The 19,140-nt window shown below is 36.4% G+C and overlaps 1 protein-coding gene across 1 annotated transcript in view; it reads right to left on the minus strand.

Annotated features, from left to right (window-relative positions):
- LOC144434676 (integrin alpha-6-like) overlaps nt 1–19,140 on the minus strand; it is a 207,381-nt gene that overhangs the window by 185,081 nt on the left and 3,160 nt on the right. The window contains exons 2-4 of the mRNA XM_078123182.1: nt 5,987–6,111; nt 5,256–5,335; nt 116–310 (exon numbers count right to left, since the gene is read on the minus strand). Of these exons, the coding sequence (XP_077979308.1) occupies nt 116–310; nt 5,256–5,335; nt 5,987–6,111 (400 nt within the window). The remainder of the gene's footprint in view (nt 1–115; nt 311–5,255; nt 5,336–5,986; nt 6,112–19,140) is intronic.

Below are 19,140 nucleotides of genomic sequence, written 5' to 3' on the forward strand. Positions count from 1 at the left end.
GTTTCTGGCATTGAAAACATTGTGACTGGTAACCTTAATTGATTACAATGTTGCAGATAACTTGTTGCTGTAGCTCCCCAAATTTACAGTATGATTTGTATAGTAGTACACATACCTTGGTGAATGCTGCATCTGCTCCTGCAGCACAGTACCCATAATACTCATTAGTTTGTGTTCTTCCCTCACATACTCTCCATATACCACCATTGGTTAATACTGTATCTAACTCATAGTTTTCATCCATTTGAAAACATTTTCCATTGCCATAGCGATAGTCTGGTCCTACTTGTTTGTATCGATGAGCACATGCCTAAAAAGGAATGAATGACAAGTCAGACGTGAATAAAATTTTATTTCTTTACTTCAGGTACATTTGCAAACCATGGACTTGCACAAACCTCATGTCAGCTTTTGGAAGAAAATGTTGCTCCTTTTGAGTTAGACAGAATGGGTAGTCACTTTATACACTTTTTGCACTTGTTAGCTTGATGCTTACATGAACATGTAGTTTATGGTTAATATGAGAGCCGTAAACCACCAATCTTTCAGTCTACCATTTGAGTACCAGTGCTAATGGTTCATACTCTGAATTACAATTTCAAACAAGCATTCAGTCGAACACATAATCCCCAAATTGTGTTGTATTGTGTAAGACGACTACAGCATTTTGGCAATTTTACCATGGAAATGTTTTGTTCCAGGGAATGCAAATATTTGTACTGTAGGGTTTTCAGTATAATTAGCTATAATATTTTATAGAGCTAGAATGTAACCCTTTCTTTCTCTTCACGTTGAAAATGGTTGTGAAGTTCAAAGGTCATAGTCGATTTTCCGATTCCAAGATGCATTGCGCAAGAGGATGCCTTGTATGTTGTTACAGTTAGTCTTTTGTCTTTACTATGGTAGAAATAACATTTTTATCAGGAAATGGTGGAAAGACATGTTGACCTCTTTGATTATGAGTGATTTTATATAACAAAGACTAAACACCATAAATGATAGAGAAGGATTTTATGGGTGAACCCAGGGTAAGGTCAGGTGACAACCATTCCCCGAGTAGCGTGTGCAAACCCCTCTGCGTGGGCACAATACCTCAGACCACTAACGAACAGACTGGAAACACCTATTGTATTAGGTGTGAATGGGGCTCTTAATCCCTCTTCCTATTGTCACGCTTACCCTTCAAGCATGCCTTTTGTTTTAAAGTCTCTCTGAAAACTGTCGAACGTTGTGCAAAATGATACTTTGAGTCTTTACGTTTTTTTGCAATTGACTCGACCAGTTTCCATTGGAAAAGGTCAAAGGTTATCAAGTGTAGTCTATGACTGGAAATGAAGACTGTTACGCAGTCAGAATCGAAATCACTGCAGTTTCAGATGAGTTATACTCTGTTGAAGTTGCTTGTTCATAGCAAACTTATTTATGAATATATAATAAGAGATTTTTACATGGATTTTGACACCAGAATTCAAATATGATATTTTAGGTTTTTTCCCTCCGGTAAATCAGAACATGAATTATCGAACCGTCCATTGATACACCGTTGTACATATGCTACATTTTGCTGTTCATTTGAAAACTGGATACTACTGTAGGCCAGGGATTAAAATAAGCTACACTTCGACTATACTATCCTTGCTTGTAGCCCGTTAGTTTTTTTACTTCGCCACTTGATCAGTCATGTATCATTGATCATATGTCGATATGGTCGTCCTTGTTCTCAGAGTCATAAAAGTCAGTTACCAAAACAAGCTCATTTCTTTCACAGTCATCAAGCTCTAACATTTCATTGTCGAAATCCAAGTCAACAAACGTGTTTGGTAACAACCTGAGCTGATACAATTACAAGACGCATTATTACGTGTATTACGTACACAGGAACATGTTTTCAGATGTCTGACAGACTGTCAACATCCGATTGGGATGTATCTCTGGCCCTAGCTGAGTGTAGGGTTTGCTGTGATTTTGAAAGCTAATTTTCTTGTTTTTGTGCCCATTTTTACGTTCTGATGTTCAATGGGAAGCAAACGCTACAAATTCCTGTCACATTAGTTAAACCCAAATAGACAAGATCACGCTGAAAACATGGGCGATATGTCAGTCCCGGGATGTAAGTGTACTGCCCACTGCATTTGTTGCTACATTTGCCGATTTTGACAGAAATTGGGGTGCTACATTTGCCGATTTTGACAGAAATTGGGGTACCTCTGAACACCTCTTGAGTCTTGGAGGCTCTGTAATTAATGTTGGAGTTAGGAAATATCTGAAGGCATAATTTAGCACAATAATCCACCCAACCACAGTCTCTCTATCACCCAACTTTGCGATTCAGATCTGAATGGCTTCCGTCTATTTACGTTTACGTTTAACACAGGAATTGTAGCTTTGCTTCGAGTTAAACATCGGAAGGAAAAAAAGTACAAAGACAGAAGAAAAAATCTTCAAAATCACATCAAACACGACAATTTTCAGTTACTCAGGCCCAAATATCGCATTACTTTACGTGATGAAACGTAACATCACAACATCATACATAAACAACGGCCCCTAATTAGAATTAAAAGATTATCGCTACAGCAAATATGTGACAGCATCACATCAAGGGAAAAGCCGCCTTTCTAGTCTGTATTTTTAGTGGTCCGAGACAATATATGGTGCTGTATGGATAGACGCGCAATGCATCTTTGAACCGGCAACAGGTCTATTGTCATCATGATCATGTGATTGATAATGTGAGGGTAGGCACTTGAATGGTGTCCATAGACTTAGGAGATAACACTAACAGGCAAAATGTGCTTTTTATCACAAATATGGCTGCAATTTTGGTACACAGGTGAAGGGCACAAAATTAAGTGACTAGCATATGCATCACATGACAAAACTAAAGTCATGATTAAAATATTATCACTTGTGTGATCACATGATTACTGTCTGCTTCCAGTGTGGAGTGATGTCACATGATTACTGTCTGCTTGCATTGTGGAGTGATGTCATGTGATTGCTGTCTACTTGCAAGGTGGAGTGATATCATGTGATTACTGTCTGCTTGCAGTGTGGAGTGATGTCACATGATTACTGTGTCAGTGTTCTCGCCAGAGGGTTTTCATGTATCGGGCCTGATATCCTTTAATTTTTTGCTGATACGCTATCAGTTGTCCCGATGTGCTATCAGATTGCTTAAGGTTTGGTAAATTGCATGTTACATTGTTCATGTCACTCTTTCAGCTGACGCCTTTGTTGTTTTCAATGTATACTCGCAACCTTTGTATTGATCCTTCACACATAAGCGACAAGTAAAACTAAAGAGTTTCTAATTAGTTCAAACGACTATTCAACCCTCTACCACTACCACTGCCAGACAGATTTCATTGAAGTTTGCAGTCAACATTGTTTTTGAAAGGAATAAAATGCATAAACCCGCTAATGGTAGTGTGAATCACACTACGGTACAAGATTTCGGTAAATCAAATGCAAAACCAGCCTATCCCTAACGTCGGTTGGCCATAGAAGCATGTCGGAACTACCAAATTTTCACAAACAAAGGATGGCGTGCTATTTTGCTATAATAAAGTATAAAAGTTAAACAAACACATGAAGTTGGCATTCAGTGTCTCATTCAAGTATGTCTCAGCCCAAGAGTGATTTGTGTAGTTGGTTTACTCCCATGTCGTGAAAAGAGTTGAACAGACTAATGTACCTTTCGATAAAGTGGCGATGTTATCTCCGATTATCAGTTACATGTTCAATTTTACTCTCAAAACACTTTTAGTTTGTAGTTAGACATTGTAGACTGGTACATCGTGCATGAAAGCATGCATTTTCCAATATGGTGGCCATGACATCACAAACTATTGAGTTTTTTAAAGTCCTCAATAGGGAAGTTTATAATATACCTAGTGATAATGCTGTGCCATGATTCGCTAGAATCAGTCACATGATAGGAAAATAGAATGACTATTTCCCTAGGGAAATAGTTCCATCAACTTTTACATGGTCACGTGACCACCGCGCATTCACAGCAGGTCAAAATGGCAGCTTCTGACGATGTCGTCTGCCACCGCGAGTTCACAGCATGAGGTATATTGTAAAACACATATTGCCTGGCCTATATTCGGGCTATAGCACCCGTTCATTACCCCTCGTGACTGTGAGTTACAAGAATCACATGCTATTTCCCGAGGCCAAAGGCCGAGAAATAGCATGTGATTCTGGTAACTCACAGTCCCTCGGGTGTAATAAACGGGTGCTATAGCCCTCATGGCCAGGCAATATGTGTTCAATAGTAAGTCTTGTGTATCACAAATTTTTGGACTAACAGGATGTCTGCAGGTAGCTACCAAAGTCTAATTTATCTGTGGACATTTAGATTGAAATAATTTCAGCTTTCCTAAGAACAATAATCAACAACACTGGTTTTTAAAAAATTGTTATGAGTTTCTCATTGGTGCTAATATTTTGTAGTAATAAATTGGCCTTCAACTTTCCTTTGGCCACATATACATGTACTACTTGTTTGATATTATGATGTACTTTGATTTTATCATTAAGTTACTCAGGAATATAATTATGTTGTCATGTAAATGTATGCTAATTTATGCTAATGCACCAATATCCTATCAACAAATCCCGAGGAGAACACTGCTGTGTGCTTGCAATGTGGAGTGATGTCATATGATTAATATCTGCTTGCAGTGTTGAGTGATGTCACATGATTACAGTCTGCTTGCAGTGTGGAGTGATGTCACATGATTACAGTCTGCTTGCAGTGTGGAGTGATGTCACATGATCAGTCTGCTTGCAGTGTGGAGTGATGTCACATGATTACTGTCTGCTTGCAGTGTGGAGTGATGTCATGTGATTACTGTCTGCTTGCAAGGTGGAACATTATTCCAAAGCGTAGTTTACTAAAGACATTATATTTCTTTGTATATTCAAATTATACATTTAGTATTGTATCAGAAAACACTTCACATATTGTATTTCTCTATGCCGTTGATGTAAAAGCCATGTACAGAAGTCTCCTTATACCTGTGTAGACATTCATCAAGCATCATACAAAAGTTATGCTACCATTTCAGATATTATGATATCTATGGGAATTATATGCATGTTATTTTATGTCTTTATTTAAATGTTATTCCACGACTGATATACATAAGAATTGTTGCCTCATGCCCTTGGCTAAACATTCTGTGATGCAAGATTAAATTTAGTCCTGACTATTCACTTCATCTTCATGGAATGGAAGATCTTACCAAAACTTTTCCATCTATTCCTTGGCTTTTTACTGTAACACCCAACCACTGATCAGACTTTTCCTCTCCTGACTCATCACCTGGAAACATATCACATAAATTAAATATTAAAAAAAAGTTCAATGACCATCTGATGCACATGTCTGGAATTCCTGATGAAGTGATTTTGTTTGTTGACACACAATGTAGTTTTTACCAATGGCAAGTCCTGACCAACAAAGTGGTTTATTTGCATAATGTCTGGGTTTACTTGCAAGGAAAGTCACCACAGAAATCATGTGGTTTATTTGCATAATGTCACAGTTTACTTGCAAGGAAAGTCACCACAGAAATCATGTGGTTTATTTGCATAATGTCACAGTTTACTTGGAAGCAAAGTCTCCATAGAAACCATGTGGTTTATTTGCATAATGTCTGGGTTTACTTGCAAGGAAAGTCACCACAGAAATCATGTGGTTTATTTGCATAATGTCACAGTTTACTTGGAAGCAAAGTCTCCATAGAAACCATGTGGTTTATTTGCATAATGGCAGAGTTTACTTGGAAGGAAAGTCTTCATAGAAATCGTGTATCTGTTCAGAACTGTTGTGTTTGAGTGTCTCTAGTTACTGGCTAGGCCTTACAGCATACATGTGTACATGTATTGGATGACTTTTTCAGAAATAAGCAAAAATAATGTACTTTTAAAATGCTTTTTGATAATTCATACAACATAAGCTAGCTAAACTTACCCTCAGGATCTATATCTATTTGTGTACAATCATCACTAAAGGTTGATACTGGACAGCTAAAAATACCACCAGCTTGCACTACATTCACTTGACTTGTGTTGTATTTTGGAGCACCAACAATTATTCTGAAGGTAAATGATAACAATATTGTTAGTTTTGTATACAAAGATGTTGTTTGAAAATAGGGTTTCCTTGCTATTCAGGGATTGCTGAACATCGACCATCATCATCAGTGTAAACAATGAACAAATGTACACCTCTTTTGGACACAACTATGTCTATGAGCCTTTTATACAGCCACTAATGTATGTTGGCATGGTAACATCAACATCGTAAAAACTTCCAGTTGTGATAATTGATTCTAGGACAACTGCCCCCCCCCCCCCCCCCCGAACAATTGCCCCCCTGGACAATTGCCCCGAAGGACAATTGCCCCCCCCTACATGTACATGACGTAGCATACAGAGTCTAATCAGAACGTCTTAGACATTCAGACTCATTTTACGCATTCAGCGCATGCGTCTTTTTCCGCCATGATATCGTAATCATTTAATCATTGTTGTAAAGTTTACTGCTCAAAGTGTATGAAACTTTTAACGTGTTTGAGACAGTTCCACGTTGCATTTATAAAGTATGTGGCGATACATTGTATTTAGAAGGCGGCAATGAGCTTCCAAAGAAGAAGAAGAAGACGAAACATACACTGTTTTTTTAAAGGCTGGTATTAAAGCTGGTAAATGTTAGATGGGTTTCCCGATCAATTTACCGGAGTTCCCCATGTCTGTTGCCACGATCAAAACAAACTGACGGAAAACATACGAAAGTGGCGTTTTAACTAATAAAGAAGGCAGGTACACTTCGTAAAATATCTTCAGTACGATAGGTTTTTTTTTGTAAAGACAGTAAAAAAAAATGCGTAGTCTGATTGCTTTCAATTTGATGCATATGATAATGTACGTCCTGTCATGTTGTAATCAACGTGTAGACTTAGAAATGTTCCATTTTTGTTGCCATTGTTGTATCTGGAAAATTACTGCATCATGCCAAACACGGGTACATAGTGGATGACACATTACAGTACAGTTACCATATCACGTTCCCAAGTCAAAAAAAACTCGCACTGTAAGACATGTTTAGCCATAGTTCTCTTCATCATGGTCAGATTTCTTACACAAACAGTCAGAGATGATACTCAATACACCACAGTAGGGCATACGGGTAGGGCTTTATGGGGGGCTTCAGTACTATTTGTAAAGACTGAAGGAAGACGAAACCACTCTGTGTCACTGTGTGGATGGAAATTGAAATATTAAAAGCAAATACACAGTTTTCAAGAGGGATAGTTACGCGATAAAACTTTCTGCTATGATGTGAATGTGTGGGTCTACATGTACGTTTGCTAAGAGTTGGAAAGCTACATCAGCTGTTGCCACAGACGATGAATCTGACTTTGGATTATGTGATTCAGAATTTAGTGAATCGTACAGAGAGGAAGGAGAGGATGATTGTGATCTCTTAGATATTGTAGATAATGTAGATTTATTGATTCATTCACCCATATTATCTACAATCTATGGATCTGTATTTCTATGGTGGAATGAATACATTCAGTCTCAGACCGCTATAGTCTATAGGAACAGATTATGTGAGAATGAATATTCATAGTCTCTGGGTTCATAGTTACAAATGAAAATCTCTACTCACAGAGTCAAAAATGAATTAGTTGGGAATCCAAAATTTACTTCCAAGTTATTTTTTGACACTGTGAGTGGAAATTGTATGAAATAAAAGTGGATAGTGAATAATTCGTTGTACTCTCTTTTACTTTTATATCTAAAGATATGCTGTATCATATTAAAGTTCAAAATCATTTAATCTGTAAATGGGGGGGGGGGGGGGGGGGGGTTGTGTAGATACAGGTCGTGAACATGAACTGCATTGAGTATGGACCAGCAGTTTTTCTTAAGGACCAGCAGCATTTGCTACATGTCGGTCCTTATGACTAGTAGTCATTTTCCCTTAAGTTCACACACTGCTCTTGATGTGTCTCATTTTTTCTGATGAAAGTGTCTATACATGTATTTTGTCAAAGAATTAATCACTGCTCTTGACAAACATTCCGTCGTTGGCAAAATATTCCTACCTGAAAGTCTGTGGTGTAATTTTACTGATCTCAACATATAATGTTAGTAGTTAGTAGTAGTGATGGTAGCTACATTTTGTACATTCTGAAAACTGAATGAACATAACAAAACAGCTGAGCGCTATAGCCCCATCACTTCATAGTCCCCGATATGATTGGGTTTTAAGGAACTGGCAGTTTATGTTTTCATTTTCAAACCTGGTTAATGTTGTTTGGCCTCATATGGTTGTTTTTGATACACATGTATCACTACTCTGTACATACCCCTCACAATACTGCAGCCATCTTGTTTATTATAAAAATGCAGTTGTCTCTTTGTCATATAAATGAAAAACTAATGTTTTGCACAGGAGAAGTTCACACCTTGGACAGAGAACTGTTATAAGCTTTGACATTAAGTAATAATTGAATGTAAACTGTCATTATGACACTGTAGTGTACGTACCCCATACCCATCTAGTAATATACATTACATGACATCGTGTTCTGTGTGATCAGAACAAAAAGACATACAGTTAGATATTATTTCAACTTAACATATTTCTTGACAGTGCTATTATTTTACTTAAATAAGTTAAAAGACACTTAGTTACTGAAGACTGTTAAAAGTGTTCCCTCATTGAAATTAAATATTGAGTTTTAAAGATTGTAGTGGAGAAGAAAATTGATCATTTGGTCATTTTGCACCTATGTGTGTTTCTGATATTTAGATTTTATATAAAGACTTTGAAAAAATAAGAGTAAGACATGAGATTTTCAGTGTAAGTGCACAGTTCATCATATTCAAACACATTCCAAGTCTGTAGTGTACTTACCCCAACCCCCTTCTCCATCACAATTGTTGCCAATGCATATTGCTTTACTTGATGGTATAAGGTACTAAATGTCCTAACTAAATCATACAACATGTAATTATCTTCTATTATTCTGCTGAATGATCCTTAATGTTTAAGTGCAAATTATAATTGAAATAAAGTATTGTGTTGTTCAGAAACAATTGTTGACTTAATGGCCATTTTGACTTTGACTTACAATGTACAGTGCACAGAAAAAAAACATCTAATATGTTTTCATAGAGAATGTGTGATTGCACATGAGTAAATCTTTCAAACCCACCACTTTTTCAACTAATCTAAGCAAAAATTACTCCAAGAAAGTCATTATCTATATCAATGACCCCCAATGACAATATCATGTAGAGTACGTACCCCACTTGATGGTCCACTTTGCATTTGGCATAATAAAATTTTTTCTGGACTTTCTTGTGCTCTCATATTTTGGAATTATAAAGTTAAGATAAACAGCTTAACAAACATCAATCTTATTGATGTTTATTTCAAGTTGCATTTTTCACCTCAAGTGACTCCTATTTTGTACGCTTGATTGTGATATGGCCGTAAAGTGTTTTTTTAGCAGGAGTCCTAGTTAATATGGCCTAATTAATATTCATACTATATAGCATAACATACAACTTTTTGTTCACCTGTAAAAAGTAGCTGTTAAAATAATCACAAGTTTTTCAGCACTTTCATATCAATATAAAACAAGCGACCTATCGGTCAGAATAGCTCCGCTGGTTTTTTTTTTAATTTAATTTTTTATTTTGGTGACATGTAGAAGTGGTTCAGGTCTTCAGCTCTTCGAGTCACTATGCAGTTTTGTTTTAGCGATGCAATAAAGTGGTTAGTGGTTTCATATGATGTCTCACTATAAAACACATTTTACACAGAAGTTGGTAATGTATTGTACTTTTATACCATAGTCACCATTTTATAACAAAAATCTACTGTTATGAAAAATTGCACAAAATCTCAGAAAAAAATGACTGGGAAATGCACACAAGAAAAAGAAAAAAAAGAGGATTTTGAGGTTGGCTATAAGTAATTCCAGTGTCTTACAGCTGTAACCCTGGAAAATTTTAATGAAGAAGGAAATAAACTAGGGATCTAAAATAATTTTGAGGCAATTTGAATTTCAATTTTCTAACAAATTTACAAAGTCAACAACATTCAACTTGTTCTAGTTGTGGTAGATATATATAGGGAAGAAATGTATTAATCGCCATCTTAGTTTCCGTACGGCGACAATCTCAAGTACCCGGAAGAGAGTCATTCTCAGCCATACGTTACAGTGGTAACACTCGTTCATGTTCGGTTACCTTTCACAAAGAAAACACAACGAAATGGTTGAAATGGTCTTTTTTTAATTTCTTTTCATCACAACAACAAAATCTGCGTGATCAAAAGTGTTGTAAACTAAACCAGAAAGAATTATCGGACTGGCTAAACTTCCCGATGAACTGGAAGGTCCTACTACTTCCAAGTAAGGCTCGATAGTACTATAGTACGTGAGAAAATCGTCTCAAACTAGCGATACAACTTTCAAAATATAACTTGACATGTCTTCATTTGTTAGAGTTATACAATTCAAGACGGGTTTTCACTCGAAAACAACAATTCTGTGAATAATGACACTCTGAACGCAGCGATTTCTCGGACGATGTTACCACTGTAACGTATGGCTGACAACGACTTGCTTCCGGGTTAGTCCCTCGTGCATACGGGTGGATTGTCGGCGATTAATACATACATGCACATCGTCTGATATTTTAATTCACAGTGTTTTTTGTGACCGGCGCCTGTCAGCAGACTCTGCCATTTTTTTCATCATTCCATTGTATTTAAACCTTGTACTTGACATTTCGCAATATTTATAATTCTCAACAAAATACCTCAACATGCCTCACTTCGCTCGTACTCAAAGCAGCCCCGCACGTAGTCCTGCTTGCGTACGGAGGAATTCGGGACTCGATTCTGACAATTGTCCCTCCCCCTCCGGTGTTTAGAGTCAAGTCAGTAATACAGACTCGTGCACCCGAGGACTACCCCGCGCGGTATGATCACTGACACTGATGACATGATGAGAGAGAACCTTTTCGGATTTACATGTAAAACGGGGAAAGATACGCAAAACATAATGCAAAGTCTGAAGCCAAATTAAAGTTGTAATTATTTTAATTATTTTTACTTGCCAAATATTTGCATTTTGGAAAGGCAAGACACGTTCATGTCGTTTAACTTTACATGTGAACTGTCGGCCATATTTAAACTTCAACCGCATGCCTGGCATGCCCTTCCTTACGCAAGTTGTCTGAATTCTGGTTCACTGTCATTCCAAATTGCACGACAATATAGAATTAACCACAAGTTACATGTTATCTGAAAACATCACACTTTTATAGTGGGTCTGAAGTGTGATTTTAGTGAGTACTAAGAACGTCCCGTGTTGATACTCAAGATACTTGCTGTGGAAAATCGCTCGGTCGAATGAGGTCACCTTCAGCTTCTGGTCGAATCAGGATAGAGTATGCAAATGAGGATGTTGCGGATTGGCTGATAATGTAGAAGGGTGCAGAATTGGATTTGAAGTTTACAACCCTGTTTCGAACAAACGCTTGTCATTTGGGCGCCCAATGCGTAGAATTATGACTATAGCACATATTACATTGCTTGTTTGACGTCAATAGTGTCTTTTGAAAAGTGGCAGTTTACTTAAAGTCTCGTCGACTGATTTCCAATATGGCGTCGGTCATTATGCTCATTAACATATTCATTTTTTTTTCAAATTACAAAAAAAAAATCATAAAAAATAAAAATGAGGATGTGCTGACTTGAAATTAACAAATCTGAGTAAGCTACCCCCTGCGCATCAACACGCCAGATATCAAAGCAATCTAATAAGAGGTTTTCAAGGAGTTGATGAAAATGACATTTTATGAAAAAAAATCATAAAAAATTGAAAATGGCACAGATCAACTTGGCATGAACAAATCTGAATAGCCTCCCCCCAGGGAACATGCACACCAAATATCGAAGAATTCCGACTGTCACTTATGGAGTAGATAGTAAAAATATAAAAGTTTGACGGACACCTATGATTCACTCTACTCTCTATACCTCAATACCCACCTATACCTAAAGCTACGCTTTCAGCTTTCGCTGACAGCGGAGCTAAAAAATGAACATTTATTTCAACACATATAAAATCTTTCTAAGTATTTCCTTTTGCACCATGTCAATATAGTTTCTTTCCTTCCTCATTCACACCAACTATTTTTCTCCCACAAAATTTGCAGTTGATTCAAACACCCAAAACCTGAAAAATCATGCTGTAATTTACTATTGATGAACAATATTCAATGAGTCACTGGGTATTAGAGTAAACAAAGTACATCCAGGACAGCTGGTCCAGATTGTTTTGAAAAGTGGTCAGTCAAGAAAGACATCTTCTCAATATTGATACAATGTTATAATTTTCCAGACTTGTTGGCACCATTGTTATACAATGTATCCAAAATCCTATCAGACATATGTAGTGTCTGATAAGTACAGCATGAACACAGGCAAAAACACATCCCTGATCAATAATCATAAGAAATTCTCCTTGCCCCTTGGGACAAGTACTTTTCAAAACAACTTGCCCAAGCCTTCAAATCACTTGCCCAGGGCAAGTAAAAGGCCATTATTTCGAGCCCTGCATTGTACATGTAGGTATATAATATGCACAGTGATTCTGAAGTGGAAATAATTTACTAGCATCTTATAAACAACATATACATGTAGATGAGTCATAGCCTTGACCATGCATAATGCTACATCAGCAGCATCCATGTAGAGTATGGAAATTGTCTGCACAATATACATGTACAATGTAGTACACACACTACATTTGTATTCTTCATATCAGCCACAGTTTGGATAAGAATTAAAATTTTGACATATGAAAAATTGTTATCCAGCAGAGATATAGAACAATTTGGTCCATAACAAAAGAACAGTGCTTCAACTGATAAGATAACCCTAATTCAAGAACCTGGGACTGAAATGATGGCTTTAAATATCAACATACATGTACAGTCAGTTTGTCTGCATTTCCATTCACACTAGTACCTGTAGTAACAATAACATGCCATGCATTCCAGATACATTACAAATGTACCTCTAGATATTCACAATGAATAATAGTAATGGAGTACAACTCATATTAGGTTTATTCACTTTGATGATGGGAAATTGGACCCCATATACAAATGTAACTAGGTAATTATGTTGCCAATCTAATTATATTACATGTAGCTAATTTAAGATATTTGATTCTTCATAAAAGGTTCCACTGAGTGTGAGTCACTAGCAGACACACAAAAACTGACAAAAGTGACAGGAGTGGTGCTGATGTAGCATCAAGGATGGCAAAGTATTTCTAAAGTACCACTCCTTTACCATGTTTACAAACTTACATTTTATAATGGAGGTCCGAAGTCCATTCCAGACCACCATTTCCTGCTGTAAATCTGCTTCACAGTGTCAAAGATCTAGAAGTCCTTTAGAGGAAACTGTTTTAGGGCATGCACTTTGGCAATGAGATACAATGTACAATGTCAGTGTAAGACTGGATTCGGTCCTTCAATTACATATGTACATGCTGCAAAATTCAATATCTTGCCACAAAATGTAATACCAGCAATTCATATTTTATGCAATACATTTGTAGGTTGATGATTTCAAGAATTCAGCCTACTACATCATACATGTACAATGTCTTACTACTACCGGTAGGCTACAGTTTAAGAATTTACCCTACCCTTCATACAATACACATCAGTATCCTCACCTTTACACCTCTCTGTGAATTAACCATATCAAATAAAATCCCTTGTGAGTCATAATAGTTTTATTACTATAGTTCAATTAAAAATACACTATTGCCAGTATTGGATATAAATTACAATTACATTTGTAAACATGTACATGTACATGTACAATGATATTATCTCAATTGTGTACACTGGACTTATTCCAGAAGTGAATATTTTTTAGCAGAATCACTAGCAGTTCTATGACATCGCCAAATTGCTCTCTCAAACATGCATTACTCATAGTTGGCAAGGTCATTGGCAATGACCTCCAAACAAATACATGTATTGACCTAGAAGGAATGTTGAAATCCAGTGAGAGGATGCCAAATTTACCTTAAGTCCCATTAGTCTACAAATAATTAATGATGCTTCATTACTTTCATTCAAAGTACATGTATATTTCAATACTAATCCATAAATGTTTTTCATATTTTACCACTTAAAATCAAATTCAAATAATAATTCATACTGCTACTGGATACTGTGTGATGAGAGAGCTTGACAAGTAGACAATGATTATTCATCAGTCCTGGACTGATTCTCAGTAATTCATTATCATTCAGTGTTCTCCCCAAAGGGCTTTCACATATCGGCTCGAAATCCTTTAATTTTTGCCGATACATGATCAGCTGTCCCGATACACAACCAGATTGCTTAGAGTTCGGTAAATTGCATATTGACATTGTTCATCTGTCACTCTGTGATGCCAGTGATCAATTTGACTGACGCCTTTGTTGTTTTTGATGTATACTCGCAATGTTTGTATTGATCCTTCGAACATACATGTAAGCAGCAAGTAAAACTAAAGAGTTACATGTACATGTTATTAGTTCAAATGACTATTCAACCCTCTACCACTACCAGACAGATTTCATTGAAGTTTGCCGTCAGTATTGTTTTCGATAGGAATAAAATGGGTAAACCCGCTAATGGTAGTGTGATTCACACTACTTTCGATAAATCAAAGGCAAAACCCACCTATCCGTAACGTCAGTTCGGCCATAGAAGCATCGGAACTGCCAGATTTTCACAACTATAAAATAAAACGGTGCCATGCCATTTTGCTATAAAGTATAAAAGTTTGACAAACATGTATGAAGTTGGCATTCAAAGTCTCTTTCTATGACTAAGTAAAACTCAATCCAAGAGCAATTTGCGTAGTTGGCTTACTCCCATGTTGTGAAAAGAGTTGAACAGACTAATATACCTTTCGACAAAGTAGTAATGTTACATGTACATGTATCTCTGATTATCAGTTTCATGTTCAATTTTACTCTTAAAACACTTTAATTTGTAGTTTGACATTTAGAATGGTACATCATACGACTATGACGAAAGCATGGATTTTCCAATATGGCGGCCATGACATCAGAAACTATAGCGAGTTTTTGAAGTCCTCAATAGGGAAGTATAGTAAGTCTCGTGTACCACGAAATTTCAGACTAACAGGATGTCTGCAGGTAGCTGTACACAAACTTTTCATGTTTCGAAAGTCTAATTTACCTTTGGACATTTAGATTGAAATAATTTCAGCTTTCCGAAGAATAATAATAAAAAACACTGGTTTAAAAAAACTGTCATGAGGTTCTTACTTGTGCTAGTATTTTTTCTTCCGGAAGGAAGAGATATATTTATGGGTGGAAGTCAGCTTGCTCAATTCAAACAAAATTTTGAAGACATATTCCGTAGGGTAATGGCAAGACTTGATTAGGTTTTGGTAAAAATCCCGTGAATATTAATGAGCAATTTACGTAATTAATGATTTTCGGTAATTAGGCTACATTTATATCTCAAGAATGCAGGCTTCAAATTCATTATAACTTGGTACATACATTTGCGATACCAAAGCGCACCTGTCCTGAAAATATTACTAATGTAGCTTTTAGTTTTAATAAGTTATTGGCATATTTTCAATTGGCCAAAAAAAAAGAAAAAAAAAGTTTCTCGTCAGGAAATGTCGTCTAAAGTGGTGCGACTTTATCACCATTTTCTAAAACACGACCGGCTCAATTCAAACGAAATGTATTGCATGTGTTCTGTAGGGTAGTGACAAGAACTGATTAGGTTTCGGTAAACACCCCAAGAATATTAACGAGAACTTTACATAATTAATGGTTTTCGGTAATTAGGCTATATCTCAAGAATGCACACTTCAAATTCAATATAATTTGATACATGCATTTGTGATACCAAAGTGCACTTGTCCTGAAAATATTATTGATGTAGCTTTTAGTTTTAATAAATTATTGGCATATTTTTGTAGGCTACTAAAAAGGAAAAAATAGTTTCTCGTCAGGAAATGTTGTCTAAAGTGGTACGGCGATGCACTTATTTTTTTTTACATTCTCAACAAATGTCACAGTACATGTTGTGGTTGGCCAGGAGATCACTAACAGCAATGAGCAAATAGCAATCAATGAGAAAAATAACTTATTACATATGTTCTGTTGTATTCCAACAATTGTCTGTAGGAAAAACTTTGCCCTTACAGAAGACATTCAGTTTACATCTGGTGTAGTAATAAATTGGCCTTCAACTTTCCTTTGGCCACATGTACACGTACTACTTGTTTGATATGATGATGTACTTTTATTCCGGAATATAATTATTTTGTCATGTAAATTTATGCTGATGAGTCAATTCCTATCAACAAATCCAGGGGAGAACACTGTCATTAATTTTTGTCAGACAGTCTACAATTTCAAAACTAAAATGAAGTGAACTCCTGACATGCCCATACATGTATGTGGCCCATGATGTTGTATTTAAAAATGTTTATGATGGTTTTATTTCAACATTATTCTGTAATGAGGCACTACACATATTCATGAATACAAAAGTACAAATGTATTACATGTAAGTATTCTGGGTTATCTTAAAATATTGCATCATTTCCATGGATACCATTACTAACTCTTCTGTCTACTCTACTGTTCAGTGGTATGAGAACCTGATAATTTGGTATCTCCTTTGAGATTCAGTTGTCACATCTGATTGTCAGGTAGGTGGAAATCATTCCAGCTACAGCTGCGATGACTGGACAGGGGCTAGTAACCTTATTAAAAATTCACAACTATCCGTTAAGAGAGCCATTGTGGCAATTTTGAAGCAAGAATCATTCAATTCCCTGCAGGCTTGTTTCTGTTCATAAAGAATGTTCACTGCTGATACAGCACTAATACTAACAACATACACACAAACCACTCAATTTAGAGCTTGATTTTCATACAGGGCAAGATGTCACTTCATATATTCTTGACAACATTATACTGGTATGGATTTGTCTAACCACATCTGTCACCACTTTAAAACATACAATAACCTGCAGTACAAAGAAACTGCAATCACTGAACAAATACAACATGTACAATGTAGCTGACAGCAAATATCAATCTTATCAAATCCTACCAGTGCTAGTAATCAACTGTACAACTGTATTATTTCGCTTTTGCTAAGGGTGGTCTTGCTGCTAGGCATATTATACTCATGCCTATTGTTATCTTTAAAATATACACCACCATTTGGCTGTTGCAATGAGCATGGTCATGTTGCCAGGTATATTTGCACATATTTTTTGGAAGTTTATTTGCTTACCAAATAACCCCCTCCCCCCCCCCCCCCCCCCCGTTATTTTTATGATATACACTATCATTTGCTTGTTGCTATGGGCATAGTCTCAAGTGTTAATAGGCATATTTGCATACTTTTTTGGAATCTTTAATCACAATATTATGATCTGGAAATAAGCTAATGATATGCAAATAAATATGCAAATTAGGGCACCCCTTTATTTTTCAAAATCATGGAGAAACCTGCATACTGCCATTTGGTTGTTACTAAGGGCCAATTTTGTCAAAATCATTTGAAGAAAATCTGTAGACTGTAGAATAACACTTTCAGAAACATCTCGTCAAGTTTCAGACTCACTGACCAAGTACATGTACTTTTTCAGATATAAGTTTTTGACCAAAAATGAACAGTTTTACACCCAATTTGCATATCACTCATGGAATCATTGTATGCTTAATATTTCTTCATCCATACATCCCTAGATGCATTCCCATTAAATGTTAGTCAAATCTACTCAGTGGTTTTGGAATTATAGATTTTTGACCAAAAAGACACATTTGTAGCCCTAATTTGCATATCACTGACGGGTCCATCATATCATGAACAATTCTTAGTAAAAACACCCTGAAGAATGTTTCACCCAAATTTCAGCCCAATCTGGCCAGTAGTTTTGGAGTTTAACTTTTTGACCCAAATAACAAACCGGTGGTAAGATCATTTTGATTTGAACAATTTTCCAACTAGACACCAAAGGTAATGGACCCACCAAATATCATGGCACGCCGGGCAATCCCTATAGCACTACTGAACCACAGTTCAGTTGTGCTAAAAATGACTACTACTAGTCATAAGGACCGACAGGTAGCAAAAGCTGCTGGTCCTTACGGAAACTGCTTGTCCATACTCAATGCAGTTCACGTTCATGACCTGTAGGCTGTACATGTACATGTATCTACATTACATCCATGGTCTCCCCCCCCCCCCCCCCATTTACAGATCAAATGATTTTGAACTTTACAACATATCTTTTGATATACACATATACTAAAGTAAAAGAGAGTACAATGAATTATTTACTATTCACTATTATTTCATCAATCTGTTCTTACAATTGAAAATTTCCACTCACGGTGATTTGCATCCAAGTAATTTTTTGACGGTGAATAGAGATTTTCAATTGTAACTACAAACCCAGAGACTATGAACAACATTCATTCTCATATCATCTGTTTGGTTGTTCACTAAATGTACATGTACATTGTCCATGTATTCCACACAAATACAGATCCATAGATTGAGATAATATGGGTGAATGAATCATTAAGTCTACATAATCTGCAATCTCAAAAAGACCATGGTCCTCTCATTCCTCACTGTACGATACACTAAATTCTAAATCACATAATCCAAAGTCAAATTCATCATTTGTGTCAACAGCTGATGTAGCTTTCCAACTCTTAGCAAACGTAGACCCACAAAGTTTTGTCCGATAACTATCCCTCTTGAAAACTATGTATTCACTTTATTTCAATTTCCATCCACACAGTGGCACAAAGTGGTTTTGTCTTCTTTCAATGTGCTTAGTGACGCCCCCCCCCACCCCCAACTGAAGTCCTACCCATTACCATATACCCTACCGTGGTGTATTGAGTATCATCTGACTGTTTGTGTAAAAAATCTGGACATGATTGATGAACAGAACAAGTCATTGAGAATGACATAGTCCCCGCTATAATTGGGTTTTAA

This window comes from Glandiceps talaboti, chromosome 4 (assembly GCF_964340395.1).
Source record: "Glandiceps talaboti chromosome 4, keGlaTala1.1, whole genome shotgun sequence".
Lineage (NCBI taxonomy): Eukaryota > Metazoa > Hemichordata > Enteropneusta > Spengelidae > Glandiceps > Glandiceps talaboti.